The 17,451-nt window shown below is 43.1% G+C and overlaps 1 protein-coding gene across 1 annotated transcript; it reads right to left on the reverse strand.

Annotated features, from left to right (window-relative positions):
• Positions 1 to 12,092: 12,092 nt before the first annotated feature.
• LOC137888157 (ornithine decarboxylase-like) lies at positions 12,093 to 16,851 on the reverse strand. Its single transcript, XM_068731481.1, has 8 exons — positions 16,735 to 16,851; positions 16,418 to 16,591; positions 16,149 to 16,321; positions 15,847 to 16,063; positions 14,731 to 14,814; positions 14,303 to 14,465; positions 13,784 to 13,905; positions 12,093 to 12,368 (listed from the first exon to the last, which is right to left on the reverse strand). Exons 1-8 carry the CDS (start codon positions 16,849 to 16,851, stop codon positions 12,093 to 12,095), a joined length of 1,326 nt encoding a protein of 441 aa, XP_068587582.1.
• Positions 16,852 to 17,451: the final 600 nt, after the last annotated feature.

The raw sequence follows: 17,451 nt of genomic DNA on the forward strand, positions 1-17,451 counted from the left end.
CTGTGTTCACTGTGACACAATCTCATTGTTTTCATATGGATTTTTAAAGTTTCACACAAGCAGCAGAAATGAGCAACCCTTTGGTTTGCAAACATTGCCTGTTTACACATCAAGCACACAGAAAGCAACACAAGCATTCCCCTGAGGTGGTTTTCCTAATCTGATCTAATGAATATACTAATACACGTCGTGTGTATTAGTATATTCATTAGTACCTACTCCGTAGGAAAATATTTGACTCTACATACTGACCTGTTTTACCAGCTAGTTGCTAATATTAGCGGTCTGCTATTTTTTGCTGGACAGGTAGTGTACAGGCAGACTACAAAAAATCTTCTCGTACAACGAAAACTGCATTGTAAATTACGTCTCGAGGGAAACTTATATTGTTGTGGATTACAATATTTTTTTCCGACGTATCACAAATACATTTCTAATAAAAGTCTGCGGTAGTGAGGGCAGGGAAAAGGTTTGGGTTTTGGTTCGGTTAACTAGTTAAGAAAGGTTAGCAGGTTGTGGTCACTGTAATATACTGGTGTTCCACTGCCACCAACATACACATCAAAATGTTTTAAAGCCAGGATTAGCACCAGCGCTTTTCAAAACCTAATAATTTGACTGACATGAGTTTTTTGAGAAGAAATGAACTCTATCTCCAGGCCATCTGCTTCCACCAACATATAGCTGGTATCCACATAGATTTTAAACTGTCAAAGCAGCCAGAACCGGAGAAGAGCAGAGGAGTGTTTTTACTTTTTGACAGCCCTGGGACCAGACAAATTTAGCCTTACCCCTAAGAACATCAGTGAGAAGTTTCTACAAAAATCCTACAATAGCCAACAAGGCCAAGAACTGCTCTATGGCCTGAACTTTTGCACTGAATGGGCACACTTTGCCTTGCCTGACCACCCGGCCGAAGTAGGTCACGCTTGCCCTTGCAAACTCGCACGTTGCAAGGTTTACCATGAGCCTTGCCCCACCAAATGGGTGATCAGTTCCCAGATACGCTCCAAGTGGGTTTCCCATGTGTCAGCGTAAACCGCTACATCATCCAAGTAAACTGAACACCCTTGCTAGTCACCAATAACACTGTTCTTAAGGCGTTGGAACCCAGCTAACGCATTCCGAAGCCCAAAAGGCATCACGGTGAGTAGAGGCCAGTTAGTGGTATAAAAGTGTCTATCTCACGTGCTCGCTGGGACGACGAAACCTGACAATATCCTTTTAGAGGATCAAATTTGCTGACAAACTTTGCAGAGCCCACCGGATCTACATGACATTACAGTCATTTAGCAGACGTTTTTATCCAAAGCGACTTACAATAAGTGCATTCAACATTGGTAATCAAAAGAACTACTAGTCACCAGAAGTCATAAGTACATTTCCTTTTCCAAACAAGCATCTAAGAGCATGAAGCAGAGCATAACTCAGAGCCAAAGTACAGTGCAGAAACAAGAAAAACAGTAAGTGCAAAAAAAAAAGTAATACGAATACAATAAGTGCAACAAGCTAGTATAAATACAATAAGTGCTAAGTGGAAGGCTCAGGGTAGCACTTCCTGAAGAGGTGGGTTTTCAGCCTGCGCCGAAAGATGGGCAGCGACTCTGCTGTCCTGACGTCAGTGGGAAGTTCATTCCACCACTGTGGGGCCAGGACAGAAAACAGCCGTGACCGGGTCAATCGGCCACATGGACCTCTGAGCGACGGGGCAACCAATCGCCCAGAGGCAGCAGAGCGAAGTGGTCGGGCGGGGGTGTAGGGCTTGACCATGGCCTGGAGATAGGAAGGAGCTGCTCCTTTCACTGCCCTGTAGGCTAGCACCAGAGTCTTAAACTGGATGAGCTCTTACAGGGAGCCAGTGTAGAGAACGGAGAAAGGAAGTTGTGTGGGAGAACTTGGGGCGATTGAACACCAGGCGAGCTGCGGCTTTCTGGACAAGCTCCAGAGGTCTGATGGCTGACGCCGGGGCTCCGGCGAGTAGAGAGTGTCAGTAGTCCAGGCGGGAGATGACAAGAGCCTGGATGAGAACCTGCGCCGTCTCGTCAGTGAGGAAGGGGCGAATCCTCCTGATGTTGTAGAGCAGGAATCTGCAGGAGCGTGTAACGGAAATCTAAACGGTCATTGATCCTGGGAAGTGGGAAGGAATCAGGCTTAGTGACATCATTCACTTCACGAAGGTCAGAGCAAAACCATGGCGTATTATCAGCCTTTGGAACAGGCAAGCAAGGTGAGGACCAAATGAAAGATCAAGGCTCTGCAATACCCGTTTCCAGCATCTAATTTAACTCTGCGTCCAAATGTTAATCTACAAGATAGAACCTTTGCTTGATTGGTTTAGCATCTCCAATGTCAATATTGAGCACAATTAAGTGGGTGTAACTCGGCACATCACCAAACAAACACTGGAAACTCAAATCAACTGAACCAGCTTTGCATGGCGCGACTCAGGCCAACATCTATATTGATGAAAGTTTCAGAGTTCTTCCAACGGCCCAATAACAGAACTTCATCTGGAGTACTTCATGAATCTTCCTCACATCCGAACAGGTTCAACAGACTCAACCAGCAGTGGATTAACTACATAAGCTGCATGATTGTGATCAATTTCTGGCTGTGTACAGAAAGAGGGTGGCTCAGAGGTGTGCGCACAATATGGTTTGAGAACATTTACATGAAAAAGCTGAGTTGGCTTCCTGCGCTGAAGCGCTGGAATGACGTAATTCTCCTCCGAGATTTGATTTAACACCGTGTGTGGACCTGTAAACTTTGCCTGAAAAGGTGAACCATCGGAGTGCCCAGCATCTCCAACGTGACTGTCATACAAGTGTTTTATCTTGACCCGAGCTGTGGCCAAACTTTCCGGTGCCAGTTCTCCAGTTGTGTATTTTGTCGAAAACTGTAACCTTAAGTTCCGATTTCTTCCAGTTACCAGCAAATGTAGCTAAGGGACTTCTGACTTACGGTGTGCGCTAAACCTTGCACACTCTTGTGTAGTCTCTCTAGCTGCAAGCATTATGTCACGGGGTGAGGTGGCCGACCCAATTGCAGACACAGACCAGGGAGTAAAGGAGTGAAAGGCTTTTATTCCGGGAGAACAAAAGGGAAAAATGTAGTGGAGCGGCGGGGGACCGAGGATGAGAGGGCGAGGGTGGGGAACCAGGCAGGTCCCAACTGCAGATCCCAACTGAGGGCACAGGAAGACAAGGTAAGTATATTTAAAGAGAAAGCAGATAAACTCAGAATCTAATTATACTGAGCGGCCGAGAACAAGTGCGATACCACAGAGGTTGCAACAACGACCTGGCGAAGAGTGAATGTAAAACCGGGATAGATAAACTGTTGAGTAGATGAGTTGATGGAAGGCAGCTGGGTAGACTGGGCAGGTGAGGTGAATGAATCGCAATCAGGAGGGAGCTGGGAGGACACACACACACACACACACACACACACACACACACACACACACACACACACACACACGTAACCAGGGAAAACCCTCTTCCCAGTCTTTACCCAACCCCATGCAGTAAGCGCGCAGGAGAGCCATAAATGTTTGGAAGCGTTCCAACGCACCCTGACTCTGAGCATGGTGAGCTGAGGCCAGAGGAAAACACGTGGGAAGAAAAGTTTGAGTCTTGGTCGAACTGAATGACTTTCGAAATGCCGACTACGGAAATGAACTTGGAAAGTGCTCTCACTACATGACAGTCAGAAGGTAAGGTAAAGGACCCACACAATCAATTGGCACAGCTTTTATTGTCTGGTTAGGCTCGTCTGTCAGCTGGCATATATGGCATGTTTTAATAAACACAGAGACAACTTTCTTCATACGAGGCCTAAAGAAATGTCTTCAAATCCAGTCATACGTTTTCCTCAGACTCATCATGAGTTATGTTGCCCTCCCGTCAGTGTATGATGACGGGCGCACCAAAGAACGGCAGCAGACACCTTGAATATAGTTCAAACAAATGTTTTATTGAGGGTGTCTGTTTTCTACGTTACTCTTCTCTTGCTGTTCTTCTTCTGCGAAACTTTACCAATGTACAAACTAGACAACAATACTAAAATAACCATGCGGTCATATTCGCCAACGGGTTAGCTTGTTAGGCTAATGCTAATAACGGCCCTATCAACAGTTTTCTACCAAACGACTTACAATCTAATACTAGCCTTAGCTAACAAGCGTAACAGTTTCTCTAAACAATGTGTGCCTTTAAAATTCGAAATCTCACCTTGAATATAGTTCAAACAAATGTTTTATTGAGGGTGTCTGTTTTCTACGTTACTCTTCTCTTGCTGTTCTTCTTCTGCAAAACTTTGCAAGGAGGCGTGAATACCATGCACAGACAACCCCCCTAGTGGTGAGATGGCGACAACTGCTGGCCGTTTTAACTATAACACACATTACAATAATCTACAATTAGTTAGTCAAGAATCCGTTTATCTCACACTCTCCTCCACTTGAACAAATGTCGTCTCGACATTTAACTACACTGGTAACCTTTTGTGTTTGTTTTTACCCCTACATACATAGAATGGTATTACAATGATTAGGCAACATGTTCTTTAACATAAAGGGTATGACAATGTTTTTTTTGGCACCATAACCACCGTGCACTGCGATCATGACTGCCCCTGACTTTGTCACTTTACATACCCATTACCCCCATTCCACATTACTACCATTCCATTAGTCCTTCTACCTGGGTGGGTTTCTCTCTCTGACAGTCCTCATACCCACTTCATACTCAAACGCTCTGACACACTTCGGCCAACAGATTGTGTGCTCTGCTCTTCCCAGGCCAACAGCCACTGTATGTATAGTTTCAAATGGTTAGAATCTCTTTCTCTCAGTCAATGAACTTTATCAGTTTATTTCCACTACCAAGGCCGCCAGTAGCTGTTCACAGCTATTTCTCTGGTGGACACTGTTCTCTGTGTGAAAGTAGGCTGACCAAGTTTGTCGTATGTCAGTGTCTGTGGTCGTCTCCTTTCTCTTTTGGGATATCCAGCTATCTGTTCTGTTTCCTCCAGCATCTCAATGTCAGAGTCCACACTTTCTCCTGGATTCCCGATGTCATCCTTGTTGTCCATAACATCCAGTTCTGCCCTGTCAGCAGCTGGGTTTTCATCCTGTTCCTCATGAGCTCCATGGAGCGAGTGGTGTCTGTCTGACACGTCAGATGTGTTCTGAGGATAGAATTCCGGTGCTGTCGGATTCAGTGCAAGTGGATCTTGCTGTTCTGTGGATGACCAAGAGAGTACTCCTGTGGGAAACTCCTCCTCTGATTCTTCATCAGTGTCTGTTTGCTGGATGTGCTGTGTTCTGAGTCCCTGATCGATTCTATTATTGTTTCTCTGTGCTTTGGAGTGTTTTTGGTTTTGTGTTTTCAGCTACAGGCAGGAAGTCACATGGCAACAACAGATTTCTGTGGAGGACTTTTGTCCTACTTTTTCCACTCTCAGATTGGACCTCAAACACTGGACTGTCATCCCCTTTACGTCCTCTGATGATGTAGACATCATCCTCCCAGTATGAGCGGAGTTTGCCAGGCCCTCCTCTCTCTGTCGTATTCCTCACCAGAACTCGGCTGCCCACTTGTAACTCTGAACCATAGATTCTTTTGTCATATTGTTTTTTTCCTCTGTCGGCTGAGCTGCCTGAATGTTTAGATGCTATCTCATAGGCCTCTGTCATCCTCTTTCTCCATTTCTCCACATAGGCCTGATATGAGCCTGGCTGGTCCTCCCTTTCTATTCCAAAAAGGATGTCCACTGGAAGCCGGGGTGTCCTGCCAAATAACAAGAAGAATGGAGAGTAGCCTGTTGCATCACTCGAGGTGCAATTGTAAGCATGCAGGACTTTAGGAAGATAGCTTCTCCAGTCCGTTTTCTGTTCCTCTGTCAGTGTTCTTAACATGGAGAGAAGTGTTCTGTTGAATCTTTCAGTCTGTCCGTTCCCTTGTGGGTGATAAGGAGTGGTGTGTGATCCCTTGATACCACAGAGTTCTTTTAAACGGTGCAGCAACTGGTTCTCAAATTCCCTGCCCATGTCATGATGGATTTTTCCAGGAAACCCAAATTTCATAGCAAAATCGTTGAATAGTTTGTCAGCCACAGTTTTTGCTGTGTTGGGTCGGGTCTTTCTGTTGTGCCTCTCGTATTTTGTCTTTGGATATTGGCTGTACTGTGCTGACCAACCTGTCTGTATCGGCCTGTTCTTGAAGGGCACTGAAGGAGACTGAGCTCAACAACGGCGCTGGCTCCTCCTGCTGCACCAGGATACCCTGCCTAGTGGCACTCACTGTTTCCTGACTGACTGACTCTGTGCACTGACTGAATACATAGGCATTCTAGACAAGCCATCTGCATCTGCATTTGCTTTACCTGGTCTGTACTTTATAGTAAAATTGAAATCCGCAAACTCGGCTACCCATCTCTGCCCTGTGGCATTTAACTTTGCAGTTGACAGTATGTATGTGAGCAGATTATTGTCAGTATACACCACAAAGGAAGAAGCATGGAACAGGTAGTCCCTAAAGCGCTCACAAATAGCCCACTTTAGTGCCAGAAACTCTAATTTACCAGAATGCAGATGATATTTTTTTTCTGGAGGGGTAAGTGTTCTGGAGCCATAGGCTATTACCTTCAGTTTGCCTTCCCTCTGCTGGTACAACACCGCTCCGAGGCCATCTTGCGATGCATCAGTGTGGAGGACGAATGGTTGGTTGAAGTCAGGGTAACTGAGTACTGGTGGGCTGGACAGCTTGTCGACTAGCTGGCACACTACTTGGCGGTGTTCCTCAGTCCATGTCACATGTGTCCCACTAGGCAACTGTCCCTGTTTCCCTCTTTTCTGCGTTGTTTTTCTTTTGAGGACTTTGGTATTAGGAGGAGGATCTGTGCCACTTGGAGGGGCTGCTAACAGGTCATACAATGGCTTTGCCAGGTGTGAAAAGTCCTGTATATAAGATCTGTAGTAGGAGAGAAACCCTAGCAACTGTCTTACCTCTCCAACGGTAGTAGGACGTTTCCCCTTTAAGGCCTGCACAGGGGCTATTTCTGCAGGATCCATTGTGTATCCCTCCTTAGACACGATCTTCCCCATAAATCTCACACTGTGTTTGAATAGTTCACATTTCTTTGCTGTGAGTTTGATGCCGTGTTGTTGGTACCGCCTCAGAATCATCTGTATGTGGTTGACATGAAAGGATTTACTATGGACTAGATTATCATCTAGATATGGCTGGCAGATCTCATCTCGTAGTCCCCATAGGCAGTCCTCCATACTCCTTTGAAATTCCACAGGTGCTGAACTCAATCCGAATGGGATTCGTATCCACTGGTACAAGCCCCATGGAGTTATAAAGGCTGTGAGAGGCTGGCTCTCTTCATCAAGAAACCCTTGGTGGTATGCCTTGCCCTGATCTAACGCTGAAAACCAAGAACTCCCACTGAGACTGTCTAGCGTATCCTCGGGATGGGATGTCTGTCTGGCACTGATTTACGATTTAGTTCTCTGTAATCGCAGCATAATCTCAAGCTACCATCTTTTTTTCTGACACAGACAATTGGTGAGGAGTAGGGTGACTTTGCTTTTGTGATCCAGCCCCTGTTGAGGAGATCTTGCAGGTACTCCTTCACTTTCTGGTGAACCGGTTTTGGAACAATGATATAAGTCTTTTGGACAGGGGTCTGATCCTTTAAGGTGATATGCATTTTCACTGTTGGAATACAGCCAACGTCCATGTCTTTGCAAAGGCATTACACTCCTCTCTCAGCATTTTTTTTGCGATAGCCTACTGCTCGCTGGTCAGGTGATCCAGTGCTATAGGTGGGTCCCATGCTTTGCTGTCACTCTGAGTTGGACATGGTGTGTCTGTGTTGACTCCGCCAATCTCATCAGGTGGTGTGTTTCCGGTGTCCTGCGACTCTGTCTGTGCTGCTTGTCCCGCCATGACGGGCTGCACTGCTGCTGGGTAAACTGCCTTCACCATCTCAATGTGCCCTAAGTTTGTGCATGGGCTCAGTGCGACACTGTGTTTAGTGCTGTTAACTATAGGGACTGGATTAGTGGTACAATTCCCCTTTCTCTTGGTGAATAGCACTTCCTATATATGTACCCCTTCTGGCAGATTGGTTTTTGTGTCAGGGCAAAACAACATCACTGTGTCTTCGTCAGTCTGTGTGTGCGAGCGGCACCTCACTGTGGTTGATTCTCCAGGAAGGAGAACTATTCTATGCTTTCCCGTTTTCACGATTACTTCCTCATTATCTGACTGGTAAGTGTGCATTAATTGTATGAAGGTCTCAGCAGCACTGGAGTCAATGCCAAAGGCCCCACTAACTATTTGTGTAACACAGTCCTCTGTTGTCACTCCCGGCTGTTTTATTTGTGTATTTATCATTTCCTCTATCACGTTGAAGCCTATGATGGGATCCTCAGCTACCTTCGGGTTGCTGGACACAAGTACTGCTACCAATATACTGTGATTAGAATCCTCCGAGTTGTTCAGTTTGAACTTTACCGGTATCCACCCAATAAATGATATTTCTGTCTGATTGGCTGCAACCCCATTTAGTGGATCTGGTCCAATAAGTTCATCAATCTGACGAACTGTGCTGTGATGGAGGTGTTTCCCTCGCCAATTTGCCCACTGATACGGAACTCTCTTCGAATGGTTACTTCAGGAATTTTGGATTGTTGAGGGGGCTGGATAGGCTCATTTACAGTGGGGTCGGTTATATGCAGTTTATCACTGAGACCTTTTATTTCCTCCTGTAGGAGCTTACAGGACAGTTCTTGGGACCTCTGCAGCTCTACGTACTTCCCCTTTATCTCTTGTAAGCGGAGGAGTTCCTTCTCTGTTTCCTCACCACTCCCGTCCATCATTGCTCCCATGAAGGCTAAAAGATCTTGGATAATCTGACATGCTTCATCCTCATCCTCATCCTGTTCAATAGCATCCAGTTTCTTCTCCACTAATTTGACAAGTGTTCGTCGACTCCTATCATTTATGGTCTCATCATCTTCCTCGATACAGTTTAGGTGTGTGCAGACTTGTACTACCTGATCCCATTGTAGTTTGGTCAGAATTGAGCTGGCTCTGTCCAGAAGCGCCTCAAGTTCCATGATGAAACTGCAGTTCTCTAACTGTTGTTCTAGGTTCGTCTTGGGAGAAAGATCTTCCTCTCACTGCTGGAGATTCTGCTCGAAGACTCCTTTCTCCTGGCTGGCTTGCCAAGATATGTTGCCCTCCCGTCAGTGTATGATGACGGGCGCACCAAAGAACGGCAGCAGACACCTTGAATATAGTTCAAACAAATGTTTTATTGAGGATGTCTGTTTTCTACGTTACTCTTCTCTTGCTGTTCTTCTGCGAAACTTTACCAATGTACAAACTAGACAACAATACTAAAATAACCATGCGGTCATATTCGCCAACGGGTTAGCTTGTTAGGCTAATGCTAATAACGGCCCTATCAACAGTTTTCTACCAAACGACTTACAATCTAATACTAGCCTTAGCTAACAAGCGTAACAGTTTCTTTAAACAATGTGTGCCTTTAAAATTCGAAATCTCACCTTGAATATAGTTCAAACAAATGTTTTATTGAGGGTGTCTGTTTTCTACGTTACTCTTCTCTTGCTGTTCTTCTTCTGCAAAACTTTGCAAGGAGGCGTGAATACCATGCATAGACAACCCCTGAGATGGCGACAACTGCTGGCCGTTTTAACTATAACACACATTACAATAATCTACAATTAGTTAGTCAAGAATCCATTTATCTCACAGTTACTTTTAACATTTACTGACGGAGTGTAACAGGCAAAACTATTTGGAAAACAGGATCCCCTCACCAACAGGGAATCCTGAAAAAATAACCACAAGCACTGTCCAGCACCTCAATGTCAGCTCCAACCTGCTGAAACAGCTCCTTCAGAGAAGGATAAGCCTGGTGCTCTGCAACCAGATCACTGCGAGATATTGACACAGGAAAATTAGACAGAAGCAGGGAGAATTTCCCCAGCAACATTTTCCTTATTTGACAGGTTTTTGAAATTGTCATTGCACAAGTTACTGCGCAGTGAATCACGTTCATTTTTGTGTGGTTCTGATCTCACCAGCGGCACAGGCATGCCCACAGGTGGAGGGTACATCCGCCCAAACACATGTGCCAACCAAATTGTTACTCTGGATGACAGAAATCCCCTATATCGGTAATCACTTTGTGAGATAGAACCAACAGTTTAAATCAATTTAATTCCATTCCACAAATGGGAGCAAAGATTCCTGTTTCATACTCCCTGGCTAAGGGCAGGACTTCAGCCTGAATGAAAGAGTGTTCCTTCAAAATTGTCAGCGGCACCTTCACCCCACTTCCTACCATGGACACGACACCTTTATGGATAAATGGCAGGTAGGGATCCAAACAAACAGGACCAGTGTCTTTTACATGCAAGTCATGGTTAAAACCATCAGGAGTGATGACTTTAGGGAACGAACGTTCGAGAGTTCAGTCTTAATCTTAAACGGTGAGAGCAATAAACAGGAACAACACTTGCAGTTCATTTGTATTCTCCTTTATTAATTAAACCTTTTTAATACATTATAAGGCAAAATACAAAAGAATATTTGAGAAATCAGTGTAACAATTACCAGATACTTTAATCCCATTTTCGAACCTCAAGTTATAATTAAAAGTCTTCATACAAATGTGAAAAGGAAAGGGTGTGTTTGGTTGCAGTAAGTGCCCATGAGATGACAAATGAAACAATAACCACACCAGTGTGTTGATTCTGTTCAGGAAAAATAAATGTGTGTGCCAATGCAGAGATGTTGCAAGAGTTGACTTATTCTTTGCTGTGTGGGGAGCCCGTGGAGGTTTTGAAGGCCTCTGTGTTGCGCTCTCTACTCTGATGAACGGTTAAATATCAGTCATATAGTATCTATAACCCTGTAACACCAAACAACCACTTAATCAATATGTTCGACCATAGTTTAAACACTCACTGTTCATAACATGTTAATATCATCAATAAATAATTTACAACATAATAAATGGATAGATTTTTTTTATGTATTTATATAAGTAAAATGCTGTTTTTTCCATGTACAGCTTCTTGTCCTCGTTTTAGCTGTATGTCTATTTCGTTGTATGTACATGGAGAGCAACAAGGAAAAAAACATGTGTACACACTCGGCCAATAAATCAGATTCTGATTGCTGTTGCCATATTTTCCTAAAATTCACAGTAAAACACAGAATAAGTGGGAAATATGTGCACCTTGCAAACAAGTGGATAACAAATGTTGCAGTTTGGCATCCGTTCCACACACACACAAGTGATCTTAAAAATGTCTCTCTCTGAAAGAAGTGTGCCTTCTTCATCCCATCCTCAGCAGTTCCAATTTGGGGATATTCAAAAATGAGATTATGTAAAAAATAAAAAAATAACTGAATATACGTGGTGAAACCAGGCTAAGACATGACCACTTTGCAACAATTTATTCTGGGTCTGCAAAAAATACAAGATCCTGCTCACTCACAGTTAACCCCTAACCCTAACTTACTACCATCAACTGGAAAATGTTGAATTTATTTAAGTCGTGACAGTACGGCCAGTTACATGATTCTGTTTGCATGTGTACCGACGTATGCACGCACACAAAGTATGGTTGAGCTAACAAGGTTTAAGAAACGTTTAAGGCAGTGATTCTCAACTGGTGGAGAATCCTGTGCTTTTATTTTGAAAGGGATTTTTAATGCAGCGGAGTTTTCACACTCCTTAACAGTATTTGGCGTTAATGCCTTGTCATTACAATAGACACCCATTTCACAATATAGAAGAACACCCACAAAGTTTGTTTTCATATGCTAATTAAGCGAAACGCAAGTACGACACCGACTACATGAGATATGGATTTTCTTACATTAAGGACACAAGATTGCAAAAACCTCAGTGTGTTTTGTGCAGCGAGGTTCTGGAACAAGAAAGCATGAAGCTGTCAAAACTGAAGTGGCATTTGGAAACAAAACACCCTTCTCTCAAAGATAAACCTGTTGAGAAATTTGGGTTGCGGCCTGTCATTAAGGGGTGATGGTGGGTCCCGCAGCCAGACCAGTTGAGAACCACTGGTTTAAGGTGTGCCATGTCTCGGCTGTCACCACAGGGTAAATGTGTGCTCTTTCAAAGCCGTTGAAGTCGGTGGATAAACAAATGGAATAAGCACCCATGTTGTCAATGAGAAGCCAGTCCCCCACATGCAGCTCAGGAATCCAGCAGCTGTCGGTTACTTTGTCAAAGCTGTCGCAGGTTGGACCCCAGATAACAGACCGGTATCTCTGCTCACTGCTCTCAACAACCTGTGTACAACACAAACATTGAAATATAAAATCCACATCACACTGTTTTTTTTCCTTCAAATCTCATCTCGTTTTGCAGTTTTCTCGGATCAGATTGGTGAATATCAGTGTGAAGAATTTAAAGTTAAAAAGCAATATTAGTGTGTTTAATAAGCACACCTAGTGGTGGATATAATGTTATAACATGTTTATTTGAAGAAGTGTTAAATCATGAAAGTATAATCATTCTATGTATCAAACTATAAAATACAGTTACTGAATGTTTTGAGGGAAAGAGAGAGACCTTTGAGACAGGCTTTTCAGATCCGAAAACAACTGTATGATAATGAGATGAGTTGGGTGAGCCGACTTCAGGAATGTGAGGTGTGGACAGTGGGGGAAGGAGATGTATTGATCAAGCAGAGATGTTGATGAATACAGCCCTAAGAAAGCGTGGGGGTTGGGTACATGCACTTTTACGAGGAGGAGGACAGGTCGGACCAGTGGACCAACTGATTTTCTTGTTTCTGCACTGTACTTTGGCTCTGAGTTATGCTCTGCTTCATGCTCTTAGATGCTTGTTTGGAAAAGGAGATGTACTTATGACTTTTGATTACCAATGTTGAATGCACTTAATGTAAGTCACTTTGGATAAAAGCGTCTGCTAAATGACTGTAATGTAATGTAATGTACCCTGCTTTATGGTCTATTTGACTCTAAATGGACTATAATTTACGAAATTAACATCAATCATCAACATTGAAGAAGACTTGAAACTAGAGATTGAGACCATAAACTCATGTTTACAATGTTTACTGAGGTAATAAATCGAGTGAGAAGTAGAGTCATTTTTTCATAGACTTCTTTTGGCAACCACAGGAGTCGCCCCCTGATGGTCAGTGGAAATAATGCAAGTTTCAGACACTTCCGCATTGGCTTCACTTTTCAGAAGCAGAGGTTGCTTCCACATCTTTTTTTAACAAACAATTCTTAGTTACTGTGTACGAAGATGATATCAAGTTGGGTCATTGATATACAACCAAGTATCCCAAGCAATTGTGTTCGTATGGAACAATTCCACAACTCAAGATTTATGTCCAACGCCAGTGCTCAGTGCTAATGCATGCACTGAAGTAGTGTCCTCTTTAGGTGGACAATAAGCATGTGGAGGTTGCAGCCTGACTGTGGTCTGGCACTGACCTACAATTAATGTTTGCCTTTCTATCAACCGTAACCACAATCTTTCCCTTGCCATAACAAAGTGTGTTACTTGCCAAACCACAGATTATTTATACAACCACAATGTTTATCTTGCTCAGATACTGTGGAACTCAAGGATTTTAAATCATTGGCATTGGACATAAAAATCCTAACCTAGTGTTTTGAAAAATCGTCCAATATTGATGTTCTTGTGTGGTGATGGGGTTGATATTTACCCTGTTAAGGTAGGGTTCAACCTTGGTGTGGGCAGCATCATTGATAAGGCAACTCAGGGAGCCATACACTCCATCATTAAGGTAGTACATCATTGTTCTGTCAGGGCAGTTGTCCTTACCATCTGAAAAAAAACATACAAGAAAAATAATTAAAGTCAATAAAATGTCAACTATGCAGGACTTTACAATGATGTTGAAAATAATAGAAGAATTCTAATAACAATGGTGCTTTCCTCTGTCCTTCCACCACATGCAACCAGGTATCTGTGGGTCTGCACAAAATGAGTATTCATAACCCTGCAAGTCACTGCACCCACTCTGAGGCTTAGCATGGATGTCTCCTGAAGATGCTTCTTGATGTAGTGGTGTATTGCCATGTGGTGCCATCAGACTCATCTGATAGCTGTCACCTAAACATGTTTTGTTTTTCATCAAGATACATTTAAATACAATCACACATTGTATAATTCTGTGTTAATACTGAATACTCAACATTCAGAGCGATATATCTATACATACCGTTATGTTCATCCATATCATCTGCGATTACTCTTTTGGCAATGACGTTCGCTGCAAGTGTGAAGGCTGAATCCACGTAGTAGCGGCCTGGTTCTGCAATAATCTGCACCCCACTGTCAGGCGGGAAGAGTTCCTCCAGTGCTCCGTTAATAACTTCTGAAAACTAGGAGAGGAAATCATGATGGGTTAATAGCATATTTCACAGGTAATACACCTCTATTGACCTCCATTCACCTTCTATCTGATACTTTAATACAAAGTGACCTACAGTAACCATTATGGCTGGCATTACAGGCAACACAGGTAAGGTTTCTACATGTGGTTCTTTGAAGTACGAGCCATGTAATTGGACGGAAAACCGGACACATATTGAGAAAATAGTTTACATAATTAACACTAACTAACACTGAATATTTTCTTTCTTTTACCTCTTCAAATGCGACTTGACAGTCCTCTCTCCCAGAGAACCCTCCGCCAATATCCAAGAGACTCATCTGGAGGCCCAACAAATTCTGAAAAACACATCAGTACGATCAGTGCGATAAGGCTCGATTTATAAAGGTTTTACAAGTTTGGACACACCGTCTAGGGGACTGCCCATTGTTCTGACGGCCCATTATTAAGAAAAACTCAATAGTCCGAAAAGCCCATTTGTCCAAAGGCTGTTGTCCCAAAAACAAATGACCATTGTTTCTGAGGCTCACTGCCCATTGCAACAAACAGAAGCACATAACTAATTATTATGCAGAGTGACCATATCCTTTTTTCCTGCCATCAAATTCATGACCCATTGTACTCTTCCTCTGATTACTCGTTGTCTTTGTTGGTTGGGTTGGTTAGGTTTAGGGTTAGAATATCTAACTGGTAGGCTAACCAGAGGTAGTAGAGCAGGTCATGCCTTCGCCTTCAATCTACATAATAATTAGCCATGTTCGATGCAGTTGGGTGTGTACTTTTGGAGCAATGGGCCTTCAGAACACTGAGCGTTTGTTTTCCGGACAACGTGCAGTTGGACAGAATAAAGTTCTAACTAAAATGTACCAAAACAGGGGACTATAAAAGATTGTAGCCCATGCTAATGCTAACGCTAACAAGCAGCAAATGTTGATACAAGCTATTAGCATGCCCTACAACGAGATAACAGCCGAAAAAAACCCTGTAATGTTATAAGAACACCGAAAACAGATGAACCACCTTCGGGCTAAATTAAGAAATGCAGTGGAAGACATTAGTTCCAGAGTTCAAGCTAACGAAAACAATCTGACCGAGTCGATGGAAAATGTCGATTAACAAAAATGTGATTTTGTAATTTGTATTGTAAATGTTTAATTCATTTTTTGTTTTTACCTAAAACACATTTACATTACATCTACATTTACAAATGTAATAGTAGTTTGTTAGAAGGTTTGGTTACTCATACTCAGATTTTGAGATGATTTGTTGTTGTGGTTTTAATGAATCGCAACAAACCTGATGAATGGCTCTACCTTTATGTAAATGTAACTGTAGTTTTCTAATGTTTTATTGCTATGACGATGACTTACCCCCATGTCAAAGACACTTCTGGCGTCTGCGATGGCCTGCTTGAACGCCAAACTTCCAGTACACCCGCTGCCTACATGAAAGCTGACCCCAATGACCTCCAAGCCAAGCTCTCCAGCACGTCCCAGCAGCTTACCCACTGACTCCAGTCTGGAGCCAAACTTTGAACTGAGTTTTATCTTGGATGCAGAGTCATCCACTGCGATGCGGAGTACCAATCTGGAAAAAGTGATTCAAAAGTATTAATCGGTAAGCTAACAATAATCAACACTAAACAAAGGAGCAAAAAATATCGTTCACTCACTTGGCTTTGGCGTGACTAAGAGATATTTTTAGGAGTTCTTCCTCGCAATCAAAAGTCATCATATCGACTCCATGAGTACAGGCGTATTTGATGTGTGACAGTGGTTTGGTTGTGTGTGCGTAAATGATTTTGTCAGGTGTCACTCCGAGGGACAGCATCAGCTGGATCTCGCCCTGTGATCGACCAAAGCGTGTTTCAAATGAGCAAACTGCTTCTCCACAACAAAGAAAACACAGAGCTGGATTCTCTTTGAAATACTTCATCAGTACCTTGCTAGCACAGTCGAAACCTGTGTCCAGAGCACTCATCATCCTCAAAACTGATGCATCGTTGTTGCACTTCACTGCATAGAAAGGCTTGACTCGAGGTAAGTTTGTGCGCCACCTGAGGTGCCTTTCAAATATACTATCCAGATTTGCCACATAGAATGGCTCTTCATTGTCCTGAACGAATAGAGAAAAGTCAACATTATATTTAGAAAGTGGCACATCTCTAGAAAGCTCAACTATCACACGATACATGGACACAATTACACAGAGATTCATAGTTTGGAAAACTTAGGTGACATGATGTCTCTGATACTCACTGTTAAACCACGCTCTTTTATTTTACTGTCTAGGAAGTCTCTGATGGTCCTTCCATTGTCTAAAATGTCAATGCCACAGTTCTCAGGGGACAAAACATGCACAACTGATCCCTTCATAGTTACTGGTGCTGGGATGACTAGCAGGAAAAGACAAAAGCATAAAAATAATTAACAAATATTGTTACGTAAGGCTGGATCACAATAGAAAATCAGCTTTGTCTTTGTTTGTAGCTGTTTGTCTACATATTATGCCACGCTAATACAGTAGTCAAAAACCCAAACTGTGGGCACATATGAATATTAACATCACAGATTAAACATCTTACCATGGCCAATATGCGCCTCCATATGTTGCAACCCGGAAAAGTTAATGTTATCGTAGCAATCCTGAGACAGACCTATTAATTTCCCTGTGAGAAATAAACATGATGAGAAAGCTCTTAAATGCCTTTAAGAAATATGTTGAACAGACACTTGGAATAATTCAGCTGAATAGATAGAGCTCTTTCTCCATGGACGGTTCAGAGGTCTAACCAAGTCAAAGGTTTTACAGAGTATTTATGCTTCACACAAACTGGAGCACATTATGTCGTCTGCCCCCCCCCCCCCCCCCCCCCCCCGCAGGCGTCCTCATTTTTTCGGATGGCGCTCAGGCACCAAGGCCCACGCCTTGGTAGGTGCTGCTGTTTTCATGGAAGACGGTTAGATGTGAGGTCA

The sequence above is a fragment of the Cebidichthys violaceus genome, unplaced genomic scaffold, assembly GCF_023349555.1.
Source record: "Cebidichthys violaceus isolate CVI_PGR_0920_01 unplaced genomic scaffold, fCebVio1.0.p SCAF_52, whole genome shotgun sequence".
Lineage (NCBI taxonomy): Eukaryota > Metazoa > Chordata > Actinopteri > Perciformes > Stichaeidae > Cebidichthys > Cebidichthys violaceus.

Bases quoted from the DNA above. Each gene is read 5' to 3' on its own strand.
- LOC137888157 (XM_068731481.1), bottom strand. From the start codon at position 16,851: ATGAAGGGATCAGTTGTGCATGTTTTGTCCCCTGAGAACTGTGGCATT. The intron at 13,906-14,302 runs GTATGTATAGAT...GTTTTTTTTCAG, and splicing joins TGATATGGATGAACATAACG to ATGGTAAGGACAACTGCCCT. The intron at 12,369-13,783 runs GTAAATATCAAC...TGTTGTACACAG, and splicing joins TTGAACCCTACCTTAACAGG to GTTGTTGAGAGCAGTGAGCA.